At 52.9% G+C, this 25,919-nt stretch overlaps 1 protein-coding gene across 2 annotated transcripts; it reads left to right on the forward strand.

Moving 5' to 3' along the window:
- Positions 1-2,668: 2,668 nt before the first annotated feature.
- Positions 2,669-25,918, forward strand: CSNK1E (casein kinase 1 epsilon). Of its 2 annotated transcripts, none has more exons than XM_083814049.1 (11): positions 2,669-2,957; positions 6,976-7,063; positions 13,016-13,126; positions 13,289-13,437; positions 14,114-14,342; positions 20,535-20,705; positions 22,296-22,444; positions 22,953-23,145; positions 23,235-23,374; positions 23,764-23,829; positions 24,371-25,918. In XM_083814049.1, exons 2-10 carry the CDS (start codon positions 6,988-6,990, stop codon positions 23,794-23,796), a joined length of 1,251 nt encoding a protein of 416 aa, XP_083670175.1. In that variant the 5' UTR covers positions 2,669-2,957; positions 6,976-6,987; the 3' UTR covers positions 23,797-23,829; positions 24,371-25,918. The 2 variants fall into 2 exon arrangements, with proteins under 2 accessions (XP_083670175.1, XP_083670176.1); XM_083814050.1 differs by having other exon boundaries at positions 2,701-2,732.
- Position 25,919: the final 1 nt, after the last annotated feature.

Consider the following 25,919-nt stretch of genomic DNA (forward strand, 5'->3'; position numbering starts at 1 on the left):
AGCCTCCTTGCAGAGCCTCAGCATCATTTTGTAAATTTTTTTATTTTTTTTTCAAAAGTGTGAAGGAAAAGGAGTGACTCATTGCTGAGACGGTTGTGTGCTGGCCTGGATCCCTGCCCCGCCGCGGATTTCCTACCTGATGCTGAGCGAGTCACTCACAGCAACCTTTTTGGAGGTAGCTATTAGCTATGTTTTATTTATTTTGGCATTTTGCTTTGTTTTTAGCCTCGTGCTATCCTGGGATCCTGATGTCTCATTTGCAGGGGTATTTATTGCTCCCTGCTGTGTGTGAATTGGGACTTGACTGTACAAAAGGCTACAAAATGCAAAGTGCTCTGGCAAGGCTCACCGCTCAGATCGGCATCCCCACACTGCAGGCTACTTCTGACCTTACCTCGGGGAACATTGGGTCTTCTCTGAAATGCTGCTCTTTTGCTTGGTGTGAGTATTGGGAAGGCAAATCCCTGAGTATTTGGGAAGCACTGAGAAATCAAAGTGTGTGTCCTGTGAAAAGACCCCGTGAACGTTAATCATTGTTTTTAGAGTAGGGGCTGACTATCCTGAAGTTAATAAACTGTGAGTTAACGCTTTGAACAACAAGGAGAAAACAGAATACCAGACAGCTGATCCTCAAATGATCACCAGCCAGCCTGGGCAGGGATCCCGGGACAAGAAATGCATGTGGTCTTATACAGCCTGGACCGTAATCCATATCCTTCCTATTTCGGCCCATTTCGGGTTTGAGGATTGTGCTGCGTTAGCGCTGCCCTCACATAGCATTTCGAGCGTGATAAAGTAAATCTTGTGGTCCTCGTGACACACTGCTAACCCCGTGCCTCCGTTACACCAAGGGCAGGAGGGCAGCCGAGCTGCAGCCCCAGGGCAAGCAAGCGCAGGATGTGGCCAGATCTACGCTGAGTTTATCAGCGTTACATGAGCAGAGGTGCCCCTGGCCCAGTGGGAAGTCACCTCAGGGACTCTTGGGCTGCCAGGAGGTCTGCGCTGCTGGGTGCATCAAGCTGTGTGTGCCTGCCTCCTCTTGAATCCCAGGTGTTTGCTCTCGCTTCAGATTTCTTGCTTCTGCTGGCCTCGTAGAGGTAGAATATCAGCAAAAATTCAAAGTTTTCTCCGCTCTTCCCCTCATTCCTCACACTTTCTAGCATGTGAGGACACAGCTCTGGTCTTTGAAGCAGCACGTCCCTCCCTGGATAGCAGACGAAACGGGAATCTGCTCACTGCAGAGCAGGCAGAGCTGCCAAACGCGACCTGGCAGCGCTCTGAGGTCTGCCGGGTCACTGGAGCTCAGCTTTCCCTTGGGAGGGCTTCAGTTTACCCATGAGTTTTGCTAGGTGCTATGAAGTCAGCTCCCTGGTCATGGAAAATCGTGTACGGTGACTCTGGGAGGCCACCCAGCAGTGACACCGCGAACGAAGGGGGCAGCTCTGGTGCTTCTTCTCCCTTCCTACCCCAGGAATGGAGTGGCTGGCAGAGGTGATGCTGGCTGGGTTCGCACTGAGATGAATCCCCCTTTCCGACCGCTCCTGTCGCTCGGAGCGGGGCAGGGTCTCTACAACACTCAGCCCATGACCCATCACCATGGGTTCCCCCCGCAGCACTGCAGCGCGAGCACCGGGGGCTGCCCGAGGACCTTCCCAAGAGAATAGGACAGCCCTGATGGAGACGGGGTCCCGATGGGCTGCTCCAGGCATCCCCAAACCAGAAGCCCCTGGCCCGGGCTCCCCAGTACAAATCACTCCAGAAGACGAGGTGTAGCTAGGCAGTGCTGGAGAGAAGGTGGGTGTTATTAGATCACGTGGACAGCCCGGATAACAGCACTAAAAACTTGATTACAATTCAATTAAGGAAACACTTCTAATTAAAGAGTTATTATTTTAAGCCCGAAATGATTAAAATAAAGGCAGCGGGAGTGTCCGTACACGCATTCGGATTTCACCCGCGAGGGCTGCATCTCCGCTGGGGATTTCTTCAAGCCCCCGCCGCCGCCCCAGCCCCGGCCTTGCGCCGTGCTGCGCCAACCGGTGCCGAGGGGCAGAGCTGGCATCGCCCTGCTCCGTGCCCACTGGCCTTGTCCAGAGATGAAACTTTGAGTCAGGCACCACAGCATCCACGGGCAGGGGGAGGGGGCATGGGGAAGGTGCTGGAAGCACCCCTGAGGGGAGAGGAGCAGGCACGTTACTATTAGCTGCGGTTGGAAGGGGAAGGATGGCTAGTGAAAAGAGGAACGGGCAAAATGTTTTGGGTTATGCTGATGGCGTGAAGGCAGTGCAGTGACACCAGGGCACGGGGCTCCTGCTCCCACGGGTGCTGGCCAAACCGACCCCCTTGGGGCCGTGACGCCCACCCTCAGGGCTGCCCCCAAGGGCTCGGGGCCGCACACCCACGGCCTCCCCACTGAAAACTCGACGACATTTTAACTCCCAGCCAAGCAGGCCAGGCGGCGTGAGGGAAGCGGGCGGCCTCGGGCCTCTGGTTCCCCTCAGGGCCGAAAGGAGAAGCAGGGAGCCACCGAGGGGCGAGGTCCCCCGCGTCCCAGCGCTGAGGGGACGGGGACCGCGGCCGTGCCGGGCGAGGGGTGCAGAGGGAGCGGCGGTTGCGCCTTTAACGGCGGGCGGTAGGAGGAGGAGAAGAGGAGGAGGAGAGGAGGAGGAGGAGGGCCGGGGCTGCGCTGGGTGACATCAGTGGGTTTGGCTCCGGGGCTCAATGGAAACTGGGTGAGCGCCGGGCTGTGCCGAGCACACGCCGGCTGGAGGGGACGGCGAGCGGGCGGGGAGGCGGCAGGCAGCGCCGCGCCGCGCCGAGCCGAGCGAAAGGAGGGACCGAGCCGGGCACGGCCGCCGCCAGCCCTCCCCAATCCTCCGTCATCCTCCCCTCCGCGGCCGCCTGGCCCCCTGACAGCCGGCGGAGCAGCAGCCCCACACGGCCCCCTTCCCGCCTGGGTGGGTATGGGGGGCGCCCGCCTCCATCTTGGGGCGCAAACCCCGGGGGAAAGGCGGCCCCTCCGGCTCTTTGTGTGCGCCCGGGGAGGGAGGGGAAGGGAAGAAGGGAAGGGAGGAAGGAAGGAGGGGCGGGGAGGGGAGGGAGGGCAGGGCGCGATGCGCCGGGCCGGGGGGCAGCGGGGACAAAAGCCCCTTTGTGGGGGTGCGGGGAGGGGGGCGCCCCCGTTCCCCCTCCGCCCCGGGGAGGGGGGAGCCGGGCGGGGGGTGTGGGGGGGGTCCCCGGGGGGGTCCCCGCTGCCGGGGCCCTGCATGGGAAATGGGGGGGGTTTGGGGGGTCCCCGAGTGGGGTCGGTGGGATGTGCCCCCCCCACCACACCGCCTTTGTGCCGGAGGGGGGGGGGGATGGGGTTTGGGGTTTTGGGGGGGAATGGGGGGCCGCGGCCGGCAGGCGGGGGGGGGGGGGGGGGTGCCGAGAAGTTGGCTGCCCCTTCCCGGGGGGTGGCTGCTTTATTTGTTATTTTTTTTGTTGTTGTTGTTGCCTACCCGGAAAAATAAAAGCCCCGGTACGGCCGGCTTTCGGAGTGTTTTGCCTGTAGGGGGTGGGGGTGTAAGGGAAAGATTTATTTAATTTCAACCCCCCCCCCCCCCCCCCCCGTTTTCTTGTTTGTGGCTGTTTGTTCCTAAAATGTAGGCTTCGATGCTGGGTGGCTGTTTTTTTTTTTTATTTTTTTTTTATTTTCTGCCCCCCCCCCATCTTATCAGCTGCCAGACCCTCTCCTTTTTGTAAGTGTGAAGGGGGGGGGGGGGATGTTTGATGTTTTGCATTTCAATCAGAATGCGTTTTTTTTTCCTTTTTTTTTTTTTAAACCCAGTTCAGATGATCGTGTCGCCAGCCTCTTCCTTTATTCCCTTCACACTGGTGCACACACACACACACAAAAAAAAAAAAAAAAAACCGTGCACAGCCTTTATGGGCAAAGCAACCCCCACTCCCCACACTTCCCCTTCAAGCCGGAGCGGTGCTGGGCTCGGCAGCCTCCATGATGCAGCTGCTGAACTCGGCCGCCTTCGTTTGGTTTTGTGTGGCCTTCGGTAGCCCACGTACCCGCCGCCTCGCTCCCCACCTCCTCAGGTGGGGCCGGGATAACTCTTCCCCCCTTTTGAAACGGTTGGCAGCGCCTTCGCCCGGCGTCGCCGCCGACACACCGGTGTGCGATCGGCTCCGTGGTGTGTTTATATAATGGCCTTTGTGCGCGTACGTGGGTATTTTATATTATATAAAAGGGGATTGGTGCAAAATGGTGCGTGTGTGTGGACCGACACGGGCGGCTGCATAGTATTTTATTTTTTTCTTTTCTTTTCTGAGGCTGTGTAGTATGTTGTAGGTGTCTGGGTAATGTGGATATTAACGTATGCAAACGCTCATGCAGAGCACACGCTTGCTTTAAGGTTGTATGCGTGTTAATCCCGTATGGAAAACTAAATGGTTTAACTAAATGATTGCCCTGCAGCCCCTGGGAGCGCTGCCTTGGCTGGAGAGCGCAGCAAGAAGGGTGGCAGCGCAGGGGAGTTAAAGTCTGCTGGGGGGTGGATTTCTGAAATTGCCGCATCTATAAATAATATATAGAGTGATATAATTGTAAAATATTAGGACGTAAGTCCTCGGTGCAAAGCCCCCGTTCTTCTCTTTGCGGTAGTAGACCTGAAGGTGAGGTAAGGGCAGGAGCTGTAGGGGTGCGCGTGTGGAGTGGGAGGCAGCCAGCGAACGCGGCGGATGTTGGGACTCCCCTTAGCAGTTGGTGCCGGGGGGTGTCTGCCCCCCTCGCCACGAATCCCCGCTGTCCCTATCTGCCCATCGAATCCCCGCTGTCCCCATCAGGCCATCATCGCCGCCCAGGTTCTCCGGGCGCACTTGTGTGCGTACTGTGGGGGGAGATAAGGCAGGGTGACAGCTGTGTGACTGTGATTTTTCACTCCATTATCCTGCTTCCCGCTTCCACCCCCTCACCCCGGAGCATTTTTTTTTTTTTTTTTTTTTAAGATTCCCCTCTGGAGCCTGTTGCTCAATCAGCTAGGAGGGCTGCTGCCCTGCTGTGCGAGAAACCCTTCTTAACCCAGCTGTCCCAGAAGGGCGGGACCGTGTTTAGCCTTGGGATTGTGGCATTGCGGACCGGTGTCACCGCGCCCCGGTGCGATGGGACCCCACTGGGACCTGTTGCCGGCCCCGTCTTGGGTTGGAAGTGCTCCGGGTGGCCCCAAAGGACAGAGGCCGGAGAGCCGTCTTCATGGCGGTGGCGTGATGGGCTCCTGGGGACGCAGACCTTTGATCCCTCGTTGGCGTAGGAGGCCGAGCACCTCGGCTGTGCGTTAACATGGTTATACGGAACAGCAGGCAGCGGATACAGATCATGCCTGCTTGCTGCGCCCTCGCCCAGGTACGCCTGCCGCCTGGTTCGCTTCCCAAGGCTCTGCCTACATTCCTCGGAGTAAGACAGTCAGAAATAGCCACAGGGTTTTGTAGTCTTCAGACGCGCAGAAACCCACATGCATAAGTAAATACTAGGTGAGGGGACTCCACCTCCCGGTGTTTTTGTGTGTGGTTTCTGGTGGCAGAGCTCTGCTTTCAGGGTTCACAATGTCCCCTGAATGCCTTGATAGGATTATTTCCCCGGGCGGACGTCCCTGCAGCTCGTCTGTTCCTCTTTCTGTAATCCCATCTCCTGGGGCAGGAGGAGCAGCTCCGGGTTTATGGTGTGCCCAGAATCCCATAGCTGGGATTATTTTTTTTGTGCGTGCGTCTCACAGAGCCATCCCTTCCTCCCTCCTCTCCCTCGGTGATGCTTCCTTCCCAGCGGGCTGCAGCGAGGGAAAGTTCCTCTCACCTACTTGTGAAAACATGAATCATTCCTCACCTTTCCTGTCCCCAACAGACTCTGTGTCTGCGTTTTGTACGCTAATAACGTGGCATTGCATAAATCAGGAGTGTGGCGAATTCCTCTGAAAGGAGCCGTGCTCGCTGCCTCGGGAAGAGCCGCGGTTCCTAGGACAAGTTGGTGGCCGTGAAAGGGGTGAGGGAAATGGGGCAGCTAATGGGGGAGCTGCCGGACCAGAGGTGTTTGCTGCAGGTTGAGGTCGGATGGGGGACAAGCTCCATGGCTGTGGGCCTTCTACCTTAGTGGGTTTTCTCTGGAAGGTGAGTAGGCTGAGCCTGGGGAAGGCAACCGGGTACAGCAGGTCAAAGGGTTAGCTAATCCCCTCGGGCACAAGGATGGGGGAAGGCCCCGGCTGCTGAAAACAAGCAGTTGGCTCACCTGGGGGGGTAGCACAGGCGGGGAGGCTCAGCCAGCTGCGATCCCATCAGCAGAGGTGCGAGGAGATAAGCAAATGGTGTTGTTCCTCCTCAGCACGCCCGGCTCTGTGCGACAGCTCCTCCCTGTCCCCCGTGCCAGCCCCAGCCCAGGGGCGGCGGAGGTGCTTGCTCCTGGCAGCCTGTCTGTCTGTCTGTCTGCCTCTCGCAGCCCCTGGTTACGCTGCTGCTCTGCCATTGTGGTGCTGGTGTGGTGTTGGGCCAGAGGGAGCTCCTTGTCACGGGACGGAGCACCCTTTCTGGTGTTTCTGGTGCTAGAAGTGACCTGGTGCTGGTTGTTTTAGGTGGCCGTGAAGGGAGAGGGTGCTGCTCCTTGTGGTGTGAAGTGGTCGCCCTCTAGCACCTTTTTAAAGTGCTTTCCTGCCCCAAGTCTGAACAAAATGGTGGGAAATGAGGTTCAATCTTTCTGCCTTCCCATGATGTTCTTGAAAGGGTCGCGTTCCTGCAGCATTTCTAGCTCCCGCTGTTCCTGGACATCCAGGCGGTCAGGATAGTGGCTGTGTAAGGTGAAACATTTCGAGTTAAAAGCTGTACCCAGCCTCTGGAGCAAGTGCTGGGCGAAGCGGCGAGGCCTATTCTGTAGCCTTCCACGGGGTAGCGATTCAGTTCCTGGTTCTGCTCTGACCGTGTCTTCTGCCCTTCTTTCCGCAGCACGCCTGAACCATGGAGCTTCGAGTGGGGAACAAATACCGGCTGGGCAGAAAGATCGGCAGCGGTTCTTTTGGAGACATTTATCTAGGTGAGCGCGAGCCTCTGTGTCCTTCCACCTGCAAGGTGGTTTTCTCTCAGTTGCATCACTGTTCTCGTTTTGTTTGCCTGTTGATATTTTTAGGTGCCATGTAAGGTTGGACGTGGTGGAGGAAGGGGGGGGGGGGAAGCTTCAAGGAATACTTCCAGTTGCTGCTGGTCCTCTGTTGGCACAGAGGGTGGGATAAACTCCACCTTGCCTCACAGATACTGGAGACGCAGTGGTGTTTGATCAGGCTGATCTAGGTTTGGACTGCTGAGGGTGTATTTGTCATCCACCCTACTCCAACTCTCACGCCTCCTTTTCCTGAGCTTGGGTGTGTGGGTATAAACTCTGTCAGTGGGTGGTGGAAAGGGAGGAGGTGGCCTTTCCTTCAGGGTAAGACGAGTAAAGCGATGGGAAGGTTGATAGTGGAAGAGGTGGTCCGGCACCTGTGAGAGAGGCCTGAGACAAGGAGGTGTAAAACAGGTCGGAGAGGCTGGCCTGGTTAAAGTCCTGGGACCCAGATCTGATAGGTCTGCGATGGGTGGGGTGGGATTTAGAGTTACCATCTGCAGTGACCTGAGCTGGGAGCTCCAGGGGGTCAGTGGACGGAGCCTGTGAAACTCTGGGGTTTCCTGTTACCACAGCACTTGGGGAGAAGTTCCTCCGAGCCAGCACGCTGACGTGTAGATGCGTTCCCTGATGCTTTGCCCGCTGATGATGTTACTGGCTCAAACCATGTGGGGCTGGAGTGGCGAGACTATCCGGTAGCCCGAAAGAGCCATTTGCGAGAGCTGGGCTGGCTTCACCTCTTGTCCAGTTCCCACCATTACCTTGTAAGCTGCAGTCCCGCAGGCCAGCAGAGTGATTGCCCTCTCTTCCTGGTGTTTGCACCCTTTGGGTACTTACAGATGGTTATCGTATGCTCCTTGGCTGTTTGTTTGCTCCGTGGAGCCCTGTTTTGCTTCCCACTACATCCACTGCTCCTTGCTGTTGCTGCTCTTTCAGTTTTTCCCAGTTTATCCATCTGCTGAGCAGCTTGGAGCCTCCACAGCGTTTTGGGTGTGGCGTTTCCAGCGCTGGGCCCAGGAGGGGCACCCTTGGGTGATCTGTAACGCGGTGCCTCTGCATAGACCGCTTCGGGTCTCCTTGGCTTCCCCCATCACCAGCGCTGTATCACGTTGCAGAGCTGGCCCCAGCGCGCTGTCAGCTGTATTGTGCGAGGTCTCTTCCAGGTTCTGCAACATCTCCGTCCCTCCCCGAGTTCCCTTCAGTGAATGCCTCTAGTTCAGGTTACTTCTCCCTGTTTTGTAAATCACCTTCTGTTTTCTACCTCTGGCTTTTATCTCCAGTTCTCTTTTGCTTTATTATTCTCTCTTGATTGGTGTTGGCAGCTCCCCTTGATTAAGTATCCTGTGGGAATCATCAGTAACGGGCTTTGTTGCCACCTTTATCCAGAGCACGAACAAAGGTGATAAATAATGGATAAGGGATCCCAATTCCACCGTGTGCTGCCTTCGCTGCAGCCTGTTCCTCTGCGGCCCTTCAGCCAGTCAGTGTCTCAGGCGCCTGGGTAATGCCCAGGTGCTAGGGATTGAGGGGGGATGATTTCTTAGCCCAGACACAGCCTTTTCCGCTCCTGCTAGGGCTTGAAGCCTTCCTGACCCCCTCTAAGGCAGTGGAAGATGTCAGGATCTTGCAGAACATCTGGGATACGTGTGGAGAAAGGAGGGAGGTACCGAGTGGAAAGGCCCGATGCTGTATTTCTGCCTCATAGAGCTGGTTATAGATGCACACAAAGGGGGCATGGAAAAGTGGCTCAGGTGGAGGGGTTGGCCCGTAACCGAACAACACGAGGGGCAGGGGAAGCTCCGGTGCCGTGGTGTGGCGAGCACAGGGTGGCTGGGTTCAGCCGAGTCGCTCGAACGCAGTATCAAAGCCCTTGTGATGCTCATTGAGGTGCGAGCCAGCCTGTTTTGAAGCAGCGATAGCGAGACTTGGTGGAGCCGGTGTGACTCCCCAGCCCGGAGGGATCAGGCTCGTAGTCTGTGGCGGTGCGTCTGGAGGACGCTGAGGCTCCCGCTGGCCTCTCGCCGCCTGCTCTGCTGACAGGCGGGCTTGCTCGTGGGGATGTCTCCCCGGCACCGCATCCAGCTCCCGGTTCTCTCTTGATAGTGGTGGGGAGCTGGAGCAGAGAGGGATGAGCTTTGTGTCTGAAGGCGAGCGCGGGCTGCGTGGTGTATTCCCGGCTTCCCTCTTTTGGGGTGTTGTTGCCTCGGGAACCGACGGGTGCTGCGTGCTCTGCTCCTTGGGATTCGTTTCTGGGTTTCCTGTCAGAAGAAGACTTGCATTTCCACACGGGCGCACACAAAGGGGGGGACTGTTGTGAATCTCAGGCTGGGGCTCAGACAACAATGTCTTGCTTTCGTGCTCCACCTCGAGGGGTGTGTGCACCGAGGGGGTTCCCCCTGCGTCGGCGTGGGGATGGGGACTGCGACGGGGCTGCCCGCAGGCCTTGGCTAGCCCGGTTGCCTCCAAAAAGGCTCAACCACGGGAACAAAACCCATCTCGGAGAAGAGCCGCTTTGTCAGGGCAGCGCTGCTGGACTCGTACAGATGGCCGGGGCTGGGGTCCACCCGGGGAGCCCTTGGGGTGAGCGGAGGGGGCGAGGAAGGAGGGAGCGCGCTGCAGACAAAGCATGCCGGGACACGGCGCTGCCTTTGGACAGTTCCTGGTTGCAAGCTCCTCCTCGCTGGGAGGGGAGCGCGTTTCCTTTGTTTCCTGGCCTGTTAACTCTCTCTCGCCCTCTCTGACTTCTCCCATCTGCTCGCAGCCCTCCTTTCTTCCCTCTTGGAGCTGGCCGGAGGGGAGCGGGGCGGTGGGGAGAGCGGGGAAGGCGCCCGTTGTCTCGCCCGGTGCGGGAGGAGGGCGGCGTTTGCCGCATCAGACGCGCAGCGAGGCCTCTCTTAAAACCAGATCCTGTTCAGCAGGTGACATCCTCTGTCCCCGGGGCCCCATTTCAAACAGCTCGTGATGAATGAGTCGCGTTTGCGCAGCCCCCACAGCGGAGCGAGACTGGGGGCGGATGTTAGGAATTATCCCCGATCCTACGTACGTCTCTCGACTGGCTGAAGCTAGGCAAGCTCTGCCGCGTTCGTCTGAAACGTGGGGTTTTTCAGGCTGGGGAAGGAGCGAGGAACTGTTGCTTTTGTATCTGCGCCTTTAAAAAAAGATGGTGGTTAAAGCATGGAACAAAGGATCAGAGAGGATTCCCTCCTGGTTCCTGGTAGTCGCTGTCTCAGTAGATCTCTAACCCCAAAAAATAAATGATAGAGGGAGCAACCTGAAGATATTAGGGGCGGGGGGCTGGCTGAAGGTCCGTGACCCCCTCAGCAAAGAACAGCCCCTTATCAGACCTGATTCATCCTACTTTTGCTGTCCCAGGCCACGGGGGATCGTGCTTCCTCTCGGATACTGACACCTGTGTCTGGGCTATCGAGAGCGTGGGGCTGGTGGCCACGTTGATCACTTGAGTGCCACCCTCACGTTTTGCAGGATCTAAGCTTTCATAATGTCCGATGCCCCCCCTTCCACACACGCACACCGGCACCCCTTCCCCGTTGCCGCTTTACGCGCTCACAGATGGGCCCCCCCCGCCTGCACGCAGCCTTGTCGATGGATGCATTGTCATCTTCCTAAACACACGTGGTGATGGGGAGACGAGAACGCGTTCGTCTTTCCGCTCTTCAGCTTTGGGGGTAAGGTTCGTTGAAAATGCTAACGCTGCCAGAAGTCAACAGGAGTCATCGTTTCTCATGTGTCAGCAGATGGGCTAGGAGAGGGGAAAAAAAAACCCCAGGGGATGCACAAGGGAGCCGCTGTGGAAGATTTGGAGGAAAATCTTCACAAAGGCAGGGGAAAGAGAGAAGGGAAGGAAATGCTCTTGTCTTTCTGGGTATCCTGGGTGTTCCCATGCTGAATGTGGCCCTATGGTTGATCACCCATTTAAAAGGTACATAGCTAGTCCAGGGCCACGTCCTTACTGTGATCTGAGCCCCTTTTACTGCTCCTCTTTCCCTGATCTTTGTAAGAAGGGTCCTGTGGTGGAGTGAAGGGAAGTAATAGGCTTGGTTGGCTGGCCAGCAGGTTTTTAAGTGGAAAATAGCAATCTTCTTTTTTTTTTTTTTTTTTTTTTTTCAAAAGTCACCCTTGGAAAAACAGCTCTAACTATTGGGGTGGCTTTTCCCCCTTCCCTTGGACTGGCTCTTGAGTAAAAACCCTTATTAAATTCATTCCATTGCTCCTCCTTCCCCTCCCTCAGAGCACCCTAAATAATTCCTCTCCCTCCTTGGTGTTTACAGCCTTCAAATATTTGCAGACTGTTGTCATGTCCCATTCTTCTTCCCCACCCTTCTTAGTTGTATCTCTTGTCTATGTTACATATTTAGCTCTTTTAATCTTTCTTAGTAAATCAATCCCTCTAGGCCCTGATCGTTTTTGTTCCTCTCTTTATAATTCCTAGCAGCTTGTCTGTCTCGACCTGACACTGTAGTATCTAGATGACGTCTTTTTGCTAGCAGGGAGCTCTTGGCTAACTCTGTGTACAAGCAGTGCCTGAACCCCTCAGCAGGAGATGGATCTCATTTAGGATCCAGTGGGAGAAGGGATTTAGTTGCATGAACTGTTCCTTTTTTTTTTTCTTTAGTCCCTGGTTCTGAAGGAAGTGTGTAAAAGAGGATGGATAGAGAGAGATATCTGCGGCTGTCTTTGAGGACTTCTTTAAGACTTTCAGAGCCTTAACACAGGGATCGGGAGGCACGAATTAACCATACCTACCCAAAGCGTGCTATGGGTTTCCTACAAAACACCATCTCTGACTCCAGCTCACGTTCCCCATGCGTGTTCTGGAGCAGTTTACTTTGGGGGAGTTCACAAGCAGCTGGTAATCTGAGTTGTGCTCGAGTGCAACTTTTAATAGTCCCTGATACGAGGAAGGGCTTGTTTGTGTGCAAGGCAGGCGCGGGAAGGGGGAGAGAGAAGCAAGTCTTGAGTGTCATTCCCGTGACCTGTGGCAGATCTTCATTCTTTCCATTTTAGGATGATGTGAAACATCTGGAATCCTCCCCGCTAATACTAGAGAAGGATCAGCCTGTTCCTCCTTTGGCAGCGCGCTTTGGGACTAAAGTGCTGGCTTTCGTGGCTGGCAGCTCGCTCCTTTTTAGAAGGAAGCACGCGGGGAGGTGCTTTTGTGTCACCACAAACCATCTAGCAATACCTTCAACAAAAGGCGTCTGAGTAGCTTAATTCAGTTCCGGACTCAGTTTATTTCTTCACGCTTCTAATTTTGGATGCAGCAAATGTTTTTGTGTTGGCAAAAGATAAAGGTATTATTAAAGCCCTCAGGAGAGGGAGAAGCTGGAGATTTGGGAATTGTCTGTATCAAGCAGGTCAGGGCTGTAGAGAAACCAGAGGTAGCAGGGAATGTTAGCAATGTCTCCTGAACCATGTCTCCTGAACCCATTGGTACCTGAGGTAACCGGTAATTTTTCTAGGGAATATGTACTCCATATCCCTGCCTGGGAGCTGGCTTGGGTTTAGGGGGCTGAGCGTATGCTCAGGGACAGCTAAAACTTGTACTCGGTTTTGTTTCTGCTGATGCAGGCTGTCCTCTCAAAGTCTGGCACTCCTTGAGATAACGAGGCAGTATACGTGTCGTAGGACTGTTATTCTAGCCCAGCTGCAGGGGCAGGGCTGGCTTACTAGTCATGTGCCTTCCTCTGGACATGTCTCTGCAAATGGCAGGGCTGGAAACTTGGTAGGAAGTGGCCGAATCCCATTTGTGTTGCAGAGAATAAATTTCAGGGCAAGTCTTAAGGTTTGGGCATCTGTAAGGGCCTTGTTAAAATGGTTAACGTCACTGGAAGCCTCTTCAATCTTCATTTTACCCTCATGTCTGTGCAGGAGCCAATATTGCAACTGGTGAAGAGGTGGCCATCAAACTGGAATGTGTCAAAACCAAGCATCCCCAGCTCCACATCGAAAGCAAGTTCTACAAGATGATGCAGGGAGGAGGTGAGCTGGGGAGGAAAGGATGGGGCTGGGGGAGCGTTTGAGGGAGGAAATTATTCTGGAGGGCCTCAGGAAGAAAATGATTTGGTGTTACACAGAACCCTCTCAGCGGGGAACGCGGCAGTTTTCCTCTGTTCTGTGGGCTTAATCTTTCTGTTTCCCCAGTGGGCATCCCCTCCATTAAGTGGTGTGGAGCGGAGGGGGACTATAACGTGATGGTGATGGAGCTCTTGGGGCCGAGCCTGGAAGATCTCTTCAACTTCTGTTCCCGCAAATTTAGTCTCAAGACAGTTCTGCTCCTAGCAGACCAGATGGTGAGTTTCCTCTGAAGCATTTGTGCCTACTCTCCTTTTTCCATGCCTCTTTTATCTTTTTCCCCATCACTGTGCTCAAGAAATGCTGTACCCCAGGCTTTTGCATTTAGCAGCAAGTGGCTGCCAGGTTTTTCTTTCTTGATGAAGCTGGAGGCCTGGAACCTAGGCACTGCTGACTTTCTCTAATCTCTAGCCCTCCTTCCTTCCTCTTTTGCTCATCCTCTGTTAGTGTTGCATGCGTAGATACTTTTACTGGCATGATAAACAGCCGGTATTGCTACCCACCTTGAGTAAACTGCGCCTGCCCTGGGCTTAGGATCCTTAGCTGCTCTGGACCCTCTCCTTTTCCAACCTGGCTTAGTTTGAAAGCTGACTGGTGTCAACCCTGAAGCTCAGAGTTTTAGTCCATGCAAAGTCTCTTCCATTCCTTCCTTGTGGTGCTAGTGGTGACCTCCCCAGGCTGAGGACTGTGCTGGTGTGCAGGGTCGAATTCCATCTCCAGATCCTACTGCCTCCAGAGGGTGGGAAGGGTTGTCTTTTCCTTGGCTGCCATCTCTGATATTCTCTGTCCCTTTTCCTGCTTTGACAGGGTATGGTATCTTTATAATGGATGCGGCTATGATGAGCTTTCTTTTCACTTCTCACTTTTATTTTATTTTATTTTTTCCCCTTCCAGATTAGCCGTATCGAGTACATTCATTCCAAGAACTTCATCCACCGGGACGTGAAGCCAGACAATTTCCTTATGGGGCTTGGCAAAAAAGGCAACTTAGTATACATCATTGATTTTGGCTTGGCCAAGAAGTACCGAGACGCCCGGACCCACCAGCACATCCCTTACCGGGAAAACAAGAACCTGACCGGCACAGCCCGTTACGCCTCTATCAACACCCACCTGGGAATCGGTGAGCCTGCTGTTGCTCCTTGGTGGGGCTTTCCACGGGACACAGCGTGTGTCAGGTGCCGGGGGGGCAGCAGATGTTCTCCTGAAGGTTGCAAAGCCACCTCCAGGGTTTGAGTCACTCGCAGCTGGGTCCTGTGCCTGGCTCTGCTGCTGGCCTGCGTGCAGGTGGTGGGCAAATAACTTAATTGTTACGCCTGTGTTACCTCTCCTGCCTTCTGCATCCCTCTGAACTCCAGAAAGCAGAAATTGTCTGCTGGTATGTGTTCGTGCACTGCTTAGTACAGCAGGGCCCTATTTCAAGCAGTGAGGCTGTGACCCCCTTGAGTTCACTGCTCCTGACTCTGCCTTGTGCCATTTTTGCAGGCTGGTAGATGTGTAAGGAGGCATCGGCAGACGCTAAGCCTTTAGGGATACGTGCAACTGAAACCTCTCTTGTCGACTCCTTAGTGCCTGCATCAGTGATGAGTTTGTAGCTGTCAGGAGGATGCAGGCCCACCACAGTGTGGTGATACTCCTGTTAGCCACCCCTGAGGATGGGGACAGCAACGTGCTGGAAATGCAGAAGAAGCTGAAATGAGGGGAGGTTTCCTTTGGCACAAATATCCAGGTTTTGTGATAATGAGGGTTGGCTTTCACAGGCCTTTAAAATGCGTGGGTGTTTTAACAACACTCTCCCGTTCACCTCTGAGAGAGAATATGAGGCGGCTCTAGGGAGACAGGGCTCTGCCCTGAGCATTTAAGGCTACTACAGTGGTGATAAAGCTGGGCTGGGAAAGAGTGCCGGGAGTTCAGCCGGGTCTCATACTGGTGACAGGCTTTGTAGACACACTGCACAGGGTAATCCGCAGGGCACTTAAACCTCCTGAAGTCGCCCAAGCTCTTGTCCAGGGAACGAGCCCCGATGCATAACACCTGGTTGCTGTGAGGAACAGAGGTGAAAACCTCTTGCAGTTTTTTCTCCCGTTGCCTCACTGGGTACTTCTTTCTGTGTGACCTCTTTGTCCCCGCCGTGAGAGTTTCGTGTTTACCACAGGGTTCGTTCTGAACAGGCTGGCGTTGGTCTGCTACTGCCTGGCACATCTGAGCAGCAGAAGCACCGAAACTGCCTTGCTGGCAGATTCAGGAACGCGGCTCAGTTTGCATCTGGGAGACCTTCTTCAATGTATAATCTGGGAGTTTGAAAATCCCAGCAAAGAATTCCGATATTTTACACTAACAGCTTCCACAAGACTTCGTGTCCTCGTATTCCTAGGGAAAGCTTTTGCTTCTCCCCTCCTGCAGATGTTTTCTCAAAAACATCTCTAGAGCCAACACTTGACCTGCGGAAAAAGCAGTTTCTCCCTGTCCTCCTTGCTTCCTACTGTATGGCTGTACACTGAAACGACTTTATTTATATTGAAACAGGGACTGCTGTGTGTTGAGTGGACTGTGACCTCCCGACTTCTTTCGTGTAGTAAAAATAGCTCTTGTGGTGCTCCCCGGGTTGGTCTTCTGTATTTTGGCTTGACCTGCTTATATATAACTGGCTTTCCATTGAATTCTCGGTCAAGATTTCCACAGCCATGGTAACTGCCACAAGGAGACATGCACAAAATAATTCTTACTACTATGTCTGTCGATTCTTCTGCGTGTGCCTGCCCTGTCTGAACTGAGCGTGAGAGGCTAGCTGTCTGGTTGTGGGTGTGGGTTGTTTGTTCTTGAACGGCTTTATTATTCACCCGACCCCTAACTTAGCCCTTTGCTACTGGTGCTTGGCTCGTGGGTCAGGATGAGCAAACATCTGAGCACTAATCCAAGGGCAAATTGCATGTGCCGTCAATCTGAGCGCAACAGTCACTTGCTCTCTTCGTGCCCTTTGCTTCTCAAATGCTGGGTGTGAGTTACTCAGTGCAGCAGGTCTCGGGCGCGTTATCTCCACGCTGCAGATACGTCACCTCTCCGTGATTCGGGGGAGCTGACCTGCCTGGAGGAGAGGGGCTGGGGGTGGCAGGGTGGCAGCTGGAGTTCCTCTTCCTCAAGACCTTAGCACGGGGTAAATGACAGACGTGTTTGTGAGTTAGCAGCATTGCCATGGGAACAGTCGCTCTGAATTTTTTTGACTTTTCAGATACTAAATTCTCTGTCTTAGTGTTGCATTAATGCAGTTTAGGGAGAGGGAAGGAACCAGGTGCTGGGGTATTCGTGTGACGGGAATAGCAAATGAATAAATGCCTTTATTTGAATGTGCAAGCTAAGGGTTGGGCATTCCGATGTCTGGAGGAAACACATTCTTTTCCCAGTGACCGGGGGAAAAAGTAGGAGGCGAGATCGGGGAGGGCTTCCACAGCTGGAGACTTGCCGTTGGGGGAGGCTGTGGACTGTGCAGGCTTTGGTTCACGCATTCCAGTCAATTTTCACATGCTCTGGGGATGAGAGTCCCCTGCACCCTCTGGAGCTTGTGAAGTCTGAAATAGATGCCCAGGGGTGCCCAGGAGACAGCGCTGGGGGAAGCCTGGTGGGCTCCGTCTGGATAACAGGAGGCTGGGGGCAGGGGACGGTTCCTCCCCAAACCCGTCCCGAGGACGGCATCGGCGCAGGCTGCGCTGATCATAAATGCCTTCTGCTGATCCCGCTTTCTGCCGCCCATTTCAGATTTCTGTGCGCTTTTAAAGGCTGTCATCACACGGCGGGGAGAGAAAGGGGAAGCGTAGCCCCAGAATGTGCAGAGTCAGGTCTGAGTGCGTAATCAGGAAAGCATTGCTTGGGTAAGACTGCTCGTAGCCCGGCTGGCTCTAGCGAAGAGAGCTGTTTTTTATTTAGGGAGCCAAGCATGGGGGCAGCATTGCTTGGGGTGGGAGGGAAGCACCATGCTGGGGGGACCAGGAGGTGCTTCGAGCAGCGCAGAAACTAGTTTTGGCATGAACCTGGCATCCGAGGCAGTCCTCGTTCTCTTGTCTTTGCCCAAGCGTGTCTCCACCAGGTAACTCGCCTTCCTGCCACTCACCCCTGACTCGGCTCCCTCTGAGGACCCCGCGGTGCAAAGGGAGCTGCGGTGTGGGCTGGGATCTCCCTGGGAGTGGGAAGAAACTGGCACCGCGTCTCCGCGCCGCTCCTAAGCACGGGGGAGATCGCTTGCAGAGTGGGTTGGATTTGAGAGGCCGTGCTGGGCTGTGTGGGAAGGCAACCTCATGTTTTGTGTTGGAAGGGTGTGTGAGTGAGGAGCAGCGTCTTAGAGAAGTAGCAGTTCCCCGTCTGTTGTACGAGAGCTGAGAACTAAAATGGAGAGAGGAAGTGTGATGTGGCGTTGGAGGTTAGGCGCAGGTCACAACTGTAATCCTGCTCCTGAACTGGCTCGCTCTGCGCACGCAGTCACGTCACTCGTGTTTCTTTTTCTCTTCTCAATCTGTAGAGTGAGACTTTGGCCTGCTTCTCAGCGATACTTTGAGAGTTACTCAACGATTGTCGAGCTTCTAAAATTGAAAAGTAGTGATGTTAAATAACACGTCTCTGGTTCATAGAGCTGAAGTTTTTTTTCCTAACTCTAATTAATTACTCCATTTTGGCTGTCTAATGTTACCTACAATTCTGTGGCTGTTGGTATACAAGATCAGGTTTAAAAAAAAAAAAGAAACAAACAACTGGAGATAGCTTAGGAATGTTTGACTCTGGAAATTAAATAGATAAATGGGATTTAGGAATGCTTTTTTTCACCATCACCCAAAGTTTAATCAAGGATCTTTCAGCTGGGGCTAGAGGTGAAAGAAACCTACCGTGTTTGAGGTCTGTACTATAATTAAGGTAGCTTGACAGCCATGACCCATCATGTCGGTGCTCCGGGCTCCTCACAGATTTGAATCTCGCTGACATTGTTTAAGTGGGCTACAATGACCAGATGTACCTGAGAAATCCCACTTCAGGGATACCACACAGCAAGGCATTTATCGTTCCATGTTTTAGTAATTGGATAACCTCCTTAGAGTTATTTCTCCTCTATCGTGTTGCTCATTAAGGCACTGGGTGTGTGTCCGGTGTACTCGTGAGCCACCCGGTTTGGTTTTGTGACGCAGCTCCTTGCCTCCAGTAAGGCCTTGCAGCATCCCCCACTGACCTGGGTCTTCTTAACCCTCTGCCCAGTAGGTTTCTCTGGTTCCTGCCCTGTCTATCCCTACTCTAAGGGCTACCCCTACGCTCCAGACAGGGAACCGACAATTACAGGCTGTTAGAGCTACACCATGGATAAGTTGAGGGCTGGCAAATTGCAGAATCCGGGTTGCCCTCAGCACCTGTGCTTTCAGGCCCTGGATGTGTATTCTGGCTCCACTTCCACAGGCTTCCCGTCTCAGTCAGGATGTAGGTTGTTATCAAATACGGTGTAGTTCAATTTATTTGATATGTGAGGTGTGTAATCGCAGTCCTCAGAGTATATGCAACCCAGCCTTCAGCCAAATGCAAAACGGTGTCTTTCCTTTCTCTGCTTCCCTCATAGCATCTGAGTGTCTGACAGCCAGCCCTGTAGTTATCTTTGGCAGCAGCCTGATGAGATTAGGAAGCATTAGCCCCTCTAAAGTGGGCAACTTGCATGGTGCAGTTATTCCTGCATGCTCAAAGTAAGACAGTTTGGGGATCAGCGGGGCTTCTTTCTCCTCCACTTGGGCCGTAACGTTTTTATGCCATTTCATGTGCTTTGCACCTCCTCTCAGTCCTGAAGTGATGAGCCCCTCCTCTTCTTCTGCAACCACAGTCTTTTTACTTATTTTTCTTCCCCTTCCCCTAATATATTTTAACTTGCCAAGCACCCTAATCCTCAAAAGCATGGAGATTGAGAGGGATGGATGCAGGAGGAAGAAAGGCCCGCAGCGTGTGCGGGTACATCTGGTCATCGGGGTCTGCGACCTGCTACAGCCTTTGGGCAGCGGCTCAGGTAGGCTGGCAGAGTGAGGGGTGCCTGCACCACTGCACTGGCCTTCGGACGGGGCAGGTGGCAGCAAGTAGCTGACACTGAACCCACAGACTAATACGTAGTCTGCAGCAACTTTCAGGACACGGCGCTGAATCCAGCAAGACGTGCTGTAGTAGTAGGTGAATGCCCTGGATGAACCTCTTTAGTCTGTCTTCTTCCCCTGTGTTTTCCATCAAGCCATATTTTGCATCTTATCTGTTTAAGTTGTTCTCCTGAAGATGCAAAATACTTCCTCCAAAGTGTTTTGTATTTGGGAGGGAAGTAGGGCAACAGGGGCAAGAGCTTCTTGGCAAGACATGTAGATGAATTCGTACTTACGCTGGGGGAGCTGAGGGAAGTGTCACAAGTTAACCTGTCCAAGTTGCTGAGCTTCTGTGTCAACAGCATCTTAAGTCACTAGTTTGCTCAAAATGGCTTGGTGATGCCAGAGAAAGAGTTCAACGTGAAATATTTTTGCTTGGGAAATAAAGTTTTGTGTTTTATAAATACACATCTAAAAGCAGGCCATTATAATGACCTATTAAGGGCAGTCCTTGCCCCAAGTAGCATTGTTGCTGGTGCCGGTTACACAGTCATTCCCATTTGGAGGGGAACCTTTTTGTTCAAAATATGCCTTTTTTCCTCTTCCTCTTGAAAAATGCCACCAGTCCGTCTCTGCACAGTATTACCTAACAATATTATTTGCTGGGCTTCTCTAAACTATGAGCACAGTTGTTTATCTCGAGAAGGGGTCACTAGTTCCTTGTTTTTGCCCTGTTTAAAGAATATCAGCAGATTAGCTGGAAGATGTGTTTGAAAGGGTAGTTTGGGGCTTGCTTCTGTGAGCTTTGTCTTTCCGTGACAGTCTCTGCCATGACTAATCCCTCGGTTAGGTATCCTCCTGGGTGGAGGAGTGGAAGTGCCCTTCCTCTGTGACAGGGAAGAGGAAGCAGGCAGAGCTGCTGCAGCACTTCTTGATGTTGGATTCTCTTGTGAATTAAGGCCTCTCCAAGGGAGGAAGGAGGTAGTCAGAGTAATTACCCGTTTATGAGTGGATTGTGCTGTGTGGGGAGAGGAGTGCTGTAACTGCAGTGTGAACACCCCTGTAGGAATTCGTACTGGAATTTCTTCTGCGAGTTTGTCTATCCCTACAGACCCAACAAAGAAGAGAGAGATGTTGTTTCTTGGATTCTGTGTTCACCTCCAAACCTGTGTGATTGCCAAAGCAGTTTTAGTTGCCACTCACTCCTTGCCCCGTGTAACTTCTTCCCACAGAACAAAGCCGCCGCGATGACCTGGAGAGCCTGGGCTACGTGCTCATGTATTTCAACCTGGGCTCGCTGCCCTGGCAGGGCCTCAAGGCTGCCACCAAGCGCCAAAAGTACGAGAGGATCAGCGAGAAAAAGATGTCAACGCCCATTGAGGTGCTCTGCAAAGGGTACCCTTGTAAGTGCTCCGATCTCGATGGCTGTCTTGTCTGGTGCATGGCTTGCTCTTCTGCTGAAACTCCCTGGAGTCTTGGGTACTGAAGGGCATGGCCCGGTAAGCCCAGACCCAGATGTGCTGCTGACACCAGTGAAGAGAAGCAAAAGAGACCCGTGATGATACAGTTCTGGCTCAGAAGTGAGAAACTTAGGTGTTTTAGTGGAGGGATGAGCCTTGCTTTAGTAAAGGCATGAGGGTGCTGGGAAGGATCTCTGAGAACCTCAGAAACAATCTGGGAAGGGGATGGGCAGTGAGGTGAGAAGGTGTGCAGATGATCCCGAGCTATCCTGGATGATAGGAATTAGGGCTGACCATGATGAATCCCAGAAATAACCAGGCAGCGGAGTGGCAAATGCAATCCTTCGTAGACAAATGTGGAATCCTGTATGTGGGGGGAGAGTAGAAGTCCTCATGGCACGTATAAAGCAGTAGGCTCTGAGGTGACAGGTGCCGCTCGGCAGGGAGCTGTTTCAGCTACAATAAGTGGTTCTGTGAAAGCATCAGCTTCGCACCGAGTGGCTACTGAGGAAAGTCAGTCAGGTGTTGGGAATTGCTAGAAAAGAAAAAGGCACAAACAATACATATAAACCGGTGGCCCACTCACACCGTATGTGCCTTGTGCGGCTCTGGTCCTTCCCTTTACCTCAGAAAGGGTGCAGGAGAACTGGAAAAGGCCCAGGAAAGGACCAAAGGTGTGATCAGCAGTGAGGTGGCTTCCGTACATGCAGCAAATGAGTGGGCTGGAATCCAGAAAGGAGATGGTTAGAAGGGAGGTGATAGAAGTCTGCACTCCCTCTGTGCCTCCAGAAGTTTGGATGGGAGTGGACTCCTTTTCCAGTACACGGACTGAGGCCACCAAATAAATCTGGCTCCTGCCAGCTTCAAAACAAACTGATACAGTTCTTCACACAGCCAGTAGTAGACCTGTGGAACTCCTTCCCTTCCAGAAGATGTTGTGGATGCTTAAAGCTTACAGGAGTTCAAGGAGAGGCTGGACAACTGTGTGGAAGAGAGATCCATGGAGGGTTATTAAATAATTAGAAACCATGTCCAGATCAGGAAGTCCCTGAGCTGAAAATAGATGGAAGTTGGGCTAATGTCAATAGAAGTGTCAGACGTGCTTGCTCTGGTCTTCCTTTTTTGTAGCTGTCTACTTCTGGCTGCTGGACTAAGGAGGACCTCTGGTCTGAGCTGAGTACAGCTCCTCTTGCGCAAATTATGTCCCTGCCGCTCTCTGAACCGCATTGGTCATCTTTACACCACGTAGGCCTGGGTTCCTCACGTCCAGCAGACACAGTGACTTGCTGCCTCTTGCTTGAAGAAGCAGCCAGAAGAGAGGGATGCGTGAGCATTGCCTCCAGTAAAAATATGGATGGGATCTTCTCTGTGGCCAGAGCACTGCAGCCCTCAGGCTCTGTTTTCCTCCTTACCCAGCTCTGTGTTTGCACTGTCCTGGTCCAGCACGCTGCTGCTGAAAGGTTGTGGTAGATCCCCAGTGGGGCTGGGGGAACAAACGGTGTCTAACAAGCAACTGTTCTCTGCTCTTTCCAGCTGAGTTCTCGACATACCTCAACTTCTGCCGCTCGCTGAGGTTTGATGACAAACCCGACTACTCGTACCTGCGGCAGCTCTTCCGCAACCTCTTCCACCGCCAGGGCTTCTCCTACGACTACGTCTTTGACTGGAACATGCTTAAATTTGTGAGTGTGCATGGGGAAAAGACTGGAGGAGCATGGGCTGACTTGTGGCACGGATGTGGGGGAGGAAAGTCAGAGACTGCCTGTCACGTGTACTTAAGCCTAGTGAGCAACTTGAGAAAGGGGACCAGGTAGCGTAAAAAGAGGTAGAGCTGTTCTGTGGTGCTGAGGGGCACAGCTACCGTTCTGTCAGTGTGTCTGAGGCAGCGTGTGTATCAGTAGATAGATCTCACGCTGTATGTAGGTAGAAGTAACCTTTCAGGAGAGAACTACAGCTGGAGATGGGACAGAAGTAGATTGCGATACCAGCAATAGTACCATGTGCTTTCTTCCTCATTTCTCCATGGAAGAGAATGAAGCCCCTCTGGGTGGAGTGGAAGATGGTGGGGCGAGCTTGTTTTGGGGATGAAGCTTTCCTTTCTTCTTGTGGTCAAGTACCCTGAATCTTCTGTCTGCTGCTACTGTCTCCCCTGCCTGACTGCCACATTTTGGTTTTCTCTCTCTGCCCAAGGGAGCAGCCCGAAACCCCGAAGACATGGATCGGGAGCGGCGAGAGCATGAGCGAGAAGAGAGGATGGGGCAGCTCCGGGGGTCAGCCACACGAGCACTGGCCCCTGGCCCACCTGCTGGAGCCACTGCCAACCGTCTTCGCAATGTCACAGAGCCCATGGCCTCCACCCCCACCTCCCGAATCCAGCAGTCTGGTGAGTCGGATGGGGGAGCTGCCCCTGTTTAACGACTGGATGCTGGAACTAGGCTGACGTTGTCGTCTTGCGTTTCTCTGCCCCAACAGGAAACACGTCCCCCAGAGCAATCTCCAGAGTGGACAGGGAGCGGAAGGTCAGCATGAGGTTACACCGAGGAGCTCCTGCCAACGTCTCCTCATCCGACCTCACAGGGCGGCAAGAAGTGTCACGGATTTCAGCGTCACAGGTGAGCCCCCGCTGCGATGTACGTGGCCTTGGCCTGGGTGTTAACAAAGACCGAGGGCCCTGCAGGCGGTTTTTGCTCGACTCGCTGGAGCTGACGTGAGCGCAACGCCTGAAGCTTCTGCAGCGCGCTGAGGGGAGTGGTGCCAGGTTATGGCTTCGGTCTTCAGTTGTGCTTTTTCTGCAGGCCATGCTCAGTACGGTGTTAGCTCTGCTTTGCTCAGAGAAAGCCTTCACCTGGTTGTCTTCCAGACCACAGTGGTTTGGAGAAGTGGAACAGTAAACCCTTGGGAGGGATGATATCCAGAGAGAAAAGCGCAGGCCCTCTGTTTTTGTGTCCTTCTTGCCTTTTTCTTCCTCCATCCCGTACATACTCTTTCTCTTCTTTTGCAGACAAGTGTGCCATTTGATCACCTTGGGAAGTGAGGAGCAATTGCCACTGGACCAGTGTTTGCTTAGGTGAGCCTGTCCTCATGCCTGGGATCCCACAAGGAGGGAATTGCTGGCACTAGGAATTAGGTTAAAGCCTTGAAGTTTTTGTGGGGGACTGGGGCCATATCCTTTCCCATTCACCTTACCGTAATTTAATGAATTAAATTAAAATGAGATTTTTTTTTTTGGCTTCAGAAGGAAGTGTAAGGTTTGCTGCCAAAGCCTCAGGGATGAATTATCTTGGGCGTAAAAGTAGCTTCCATTTCTCCTGGAGGGTAGGGAGGGTGGAGAAGGTGCTGGGCTGGGGAGCCATTTTGTTAGTTCCTAATGAATGCTTTTCTGGCAGCGTGATGGTGGTGGGGAGGAGGGTGCTGAGCATGTATTAGAGTGTGAAACTTTGCACAGCTAGTCTCTTCTGACTGGACAGGGTAACTCTGAGGGGTGGCAGGGCTGTAGAAGGTGATTTGGTTTGTTATGCTTCAGCTGGTATTGGGAAGAGCTGGGAAGAGCCTTTTCTCCTAACTTTGTCTTCCTTTGTCTCTCTTTTTTTTCTTTTAAATCTCTCTAGTGTCTTCACTGTATTTTTCTTTTAAAAAACAAAAAATCCAAAAAAAAAACCAAACAAAAAAGTAAAAAAAAGAAAAAATCATACAAAAAAAACCACAAGAAATGAACGATTTTTTTCTTTTTGCCAACGACGAGGAGTCGAGCTGTGCCCCCGTGCTGGCGCGAGCCGTTTCCGAGAGGGCCGCCTGCGTCCCCCAGTGCGAGCACCTCCGAGGAGCTGACGACGCGGGAGCCGTGCAGAAACACCTCCGCTGCCCCCCTGGGCCCTACCGTTGCCTACCCCGTACCCTCTCCTGATTTATCTGCTCCTGGTTTTCTTTTTTTTTCCCCCCCTCCCCTTTGGGTATCTTCTGCTTTATTATTTTTTTAATCATCTTCAAGTCATATGGTTTCTAGCCATATACGTTTTAACTTTGCTCTCCTTTTTCTCCGAGGGCAGGGGGCGGGGGGCTTTGTTTGCTCTTTTTGTTTTGTTCTCTTCAGGCGCCTGGTGGGCTGGGAGGGAATCAGATCCCAGCCACGCTGGATGGTGGAAGTCTGATTTTTATTATTATAACAGAATTTATTTTCTCAAGCATTAAATTAATTTTAAGCTGTGAGGGGAATTGTGGCAACGGGCCTCATCGTTGACTCGGGCTTCCTTTCCTTGGGTGGCTTCTCTGCGTTTTTGGGCTGTCGGGGAGCGCCAGCCTTCCCTGCTCTGAGCGGTCCTCACGCGCCGAGGGGTCTCGGCATAGGGGCACCCGGCCACATCGAGGATGGGGAGGCAGGAGCTGGCGTACCGGGAGATGAAAACCCACCTCCCATCCTGCAGCGGGGTCTGTCTTTATTTTTTTTTTTTTCGTCTGGCTGTGCGTGTTTTTCTATTTTTTTTTTTGTATTTTAATTAAAACTTGTTTTAAATTCCCGCGGAGAGAGCGTGGGACTCGAGGAGAAGAGAGGGGTACGCAGAAACTGGAGCGTGTGGTGTTCGTTCGGAGCGGTGCCTCTTGCTCTCTCCTTCCCTCTTGCAACCCCAAGTAAGATCCACCGTATGTGCACAACCCCTTCCTGCCCTCTCCCCCTTCCTTCCCTCTTCCCCCCCCCCCCCCCACTTTAGTTGTTTTTAAATTTAATTTAGGAATCCTCAAGCTGCTTGGTGCCGCTTGGGGCTTTGAAACACAAGGATCACCACTGCGACCTATGGCCTGTAGCAGACACACTGTCACTGGAGTGTGGAGCCGATGGGTTGTTGGCAGGGCGGGGAGGGTGGGGTTAGTCTTTTTGTTTGTTTGTTTTTATCCTTTCTATTTAACACTTTGTTTTTTTCCTCCCTTGTTTTTTTTTTCCTAATTTATTTACCCTTCTTACTGTCTCTCTTCTCTTTTTTTTTTTTTTTAATTAAAGAGCAAAACTTTTTATTACTTTGTAATTTAAAAAAAGAAACAAAAAAAAAACCTGAAGAACTTTGGGGGGGATTTTGTACTTTTTTCCTGTGTAAATATTGGACTTTTTTGAGCTTTATCGTGGTTGTTAATTTGAAGTAATAAAGTAGAAAATGATAAAGTGAC

Source organism: Anser anser (genome assembly GCF_964211835.1).
Source record: "Anser anser genome assembly, chromosome: 1".
Classification (NCBI taxonomy): Eukaryota; Metazoa; Chordata; class Aves; order Anseriformes; family Anatidae; genus Anser; species Anser anser.

Bases quoted from the DNA above. Each gene is read 5' to 3' on its own strand.
- CSNK1E (XM_083814049.1), top strand. From the start codon at position 6,988: ATGGAGCTTCGAGTGGGGAACAAATACCGGCTGGGCAGAAAGATCGGC. The intron at 13,438-14,113 runs GTGAGTTTCCTC...TTCCCCTTCCAG, and splicing joins TGCTCCTAGCAGACCAGATG to ATTAGCCGTATCGAGTACAT. The intron at 23,375-23,763 runs GTGAGCCCCCGC...CTTCTTTTGCAG, and splicing joins CACGGATTTCAGCGTCACAG to ACAAGTGTGCCATTTGATCA.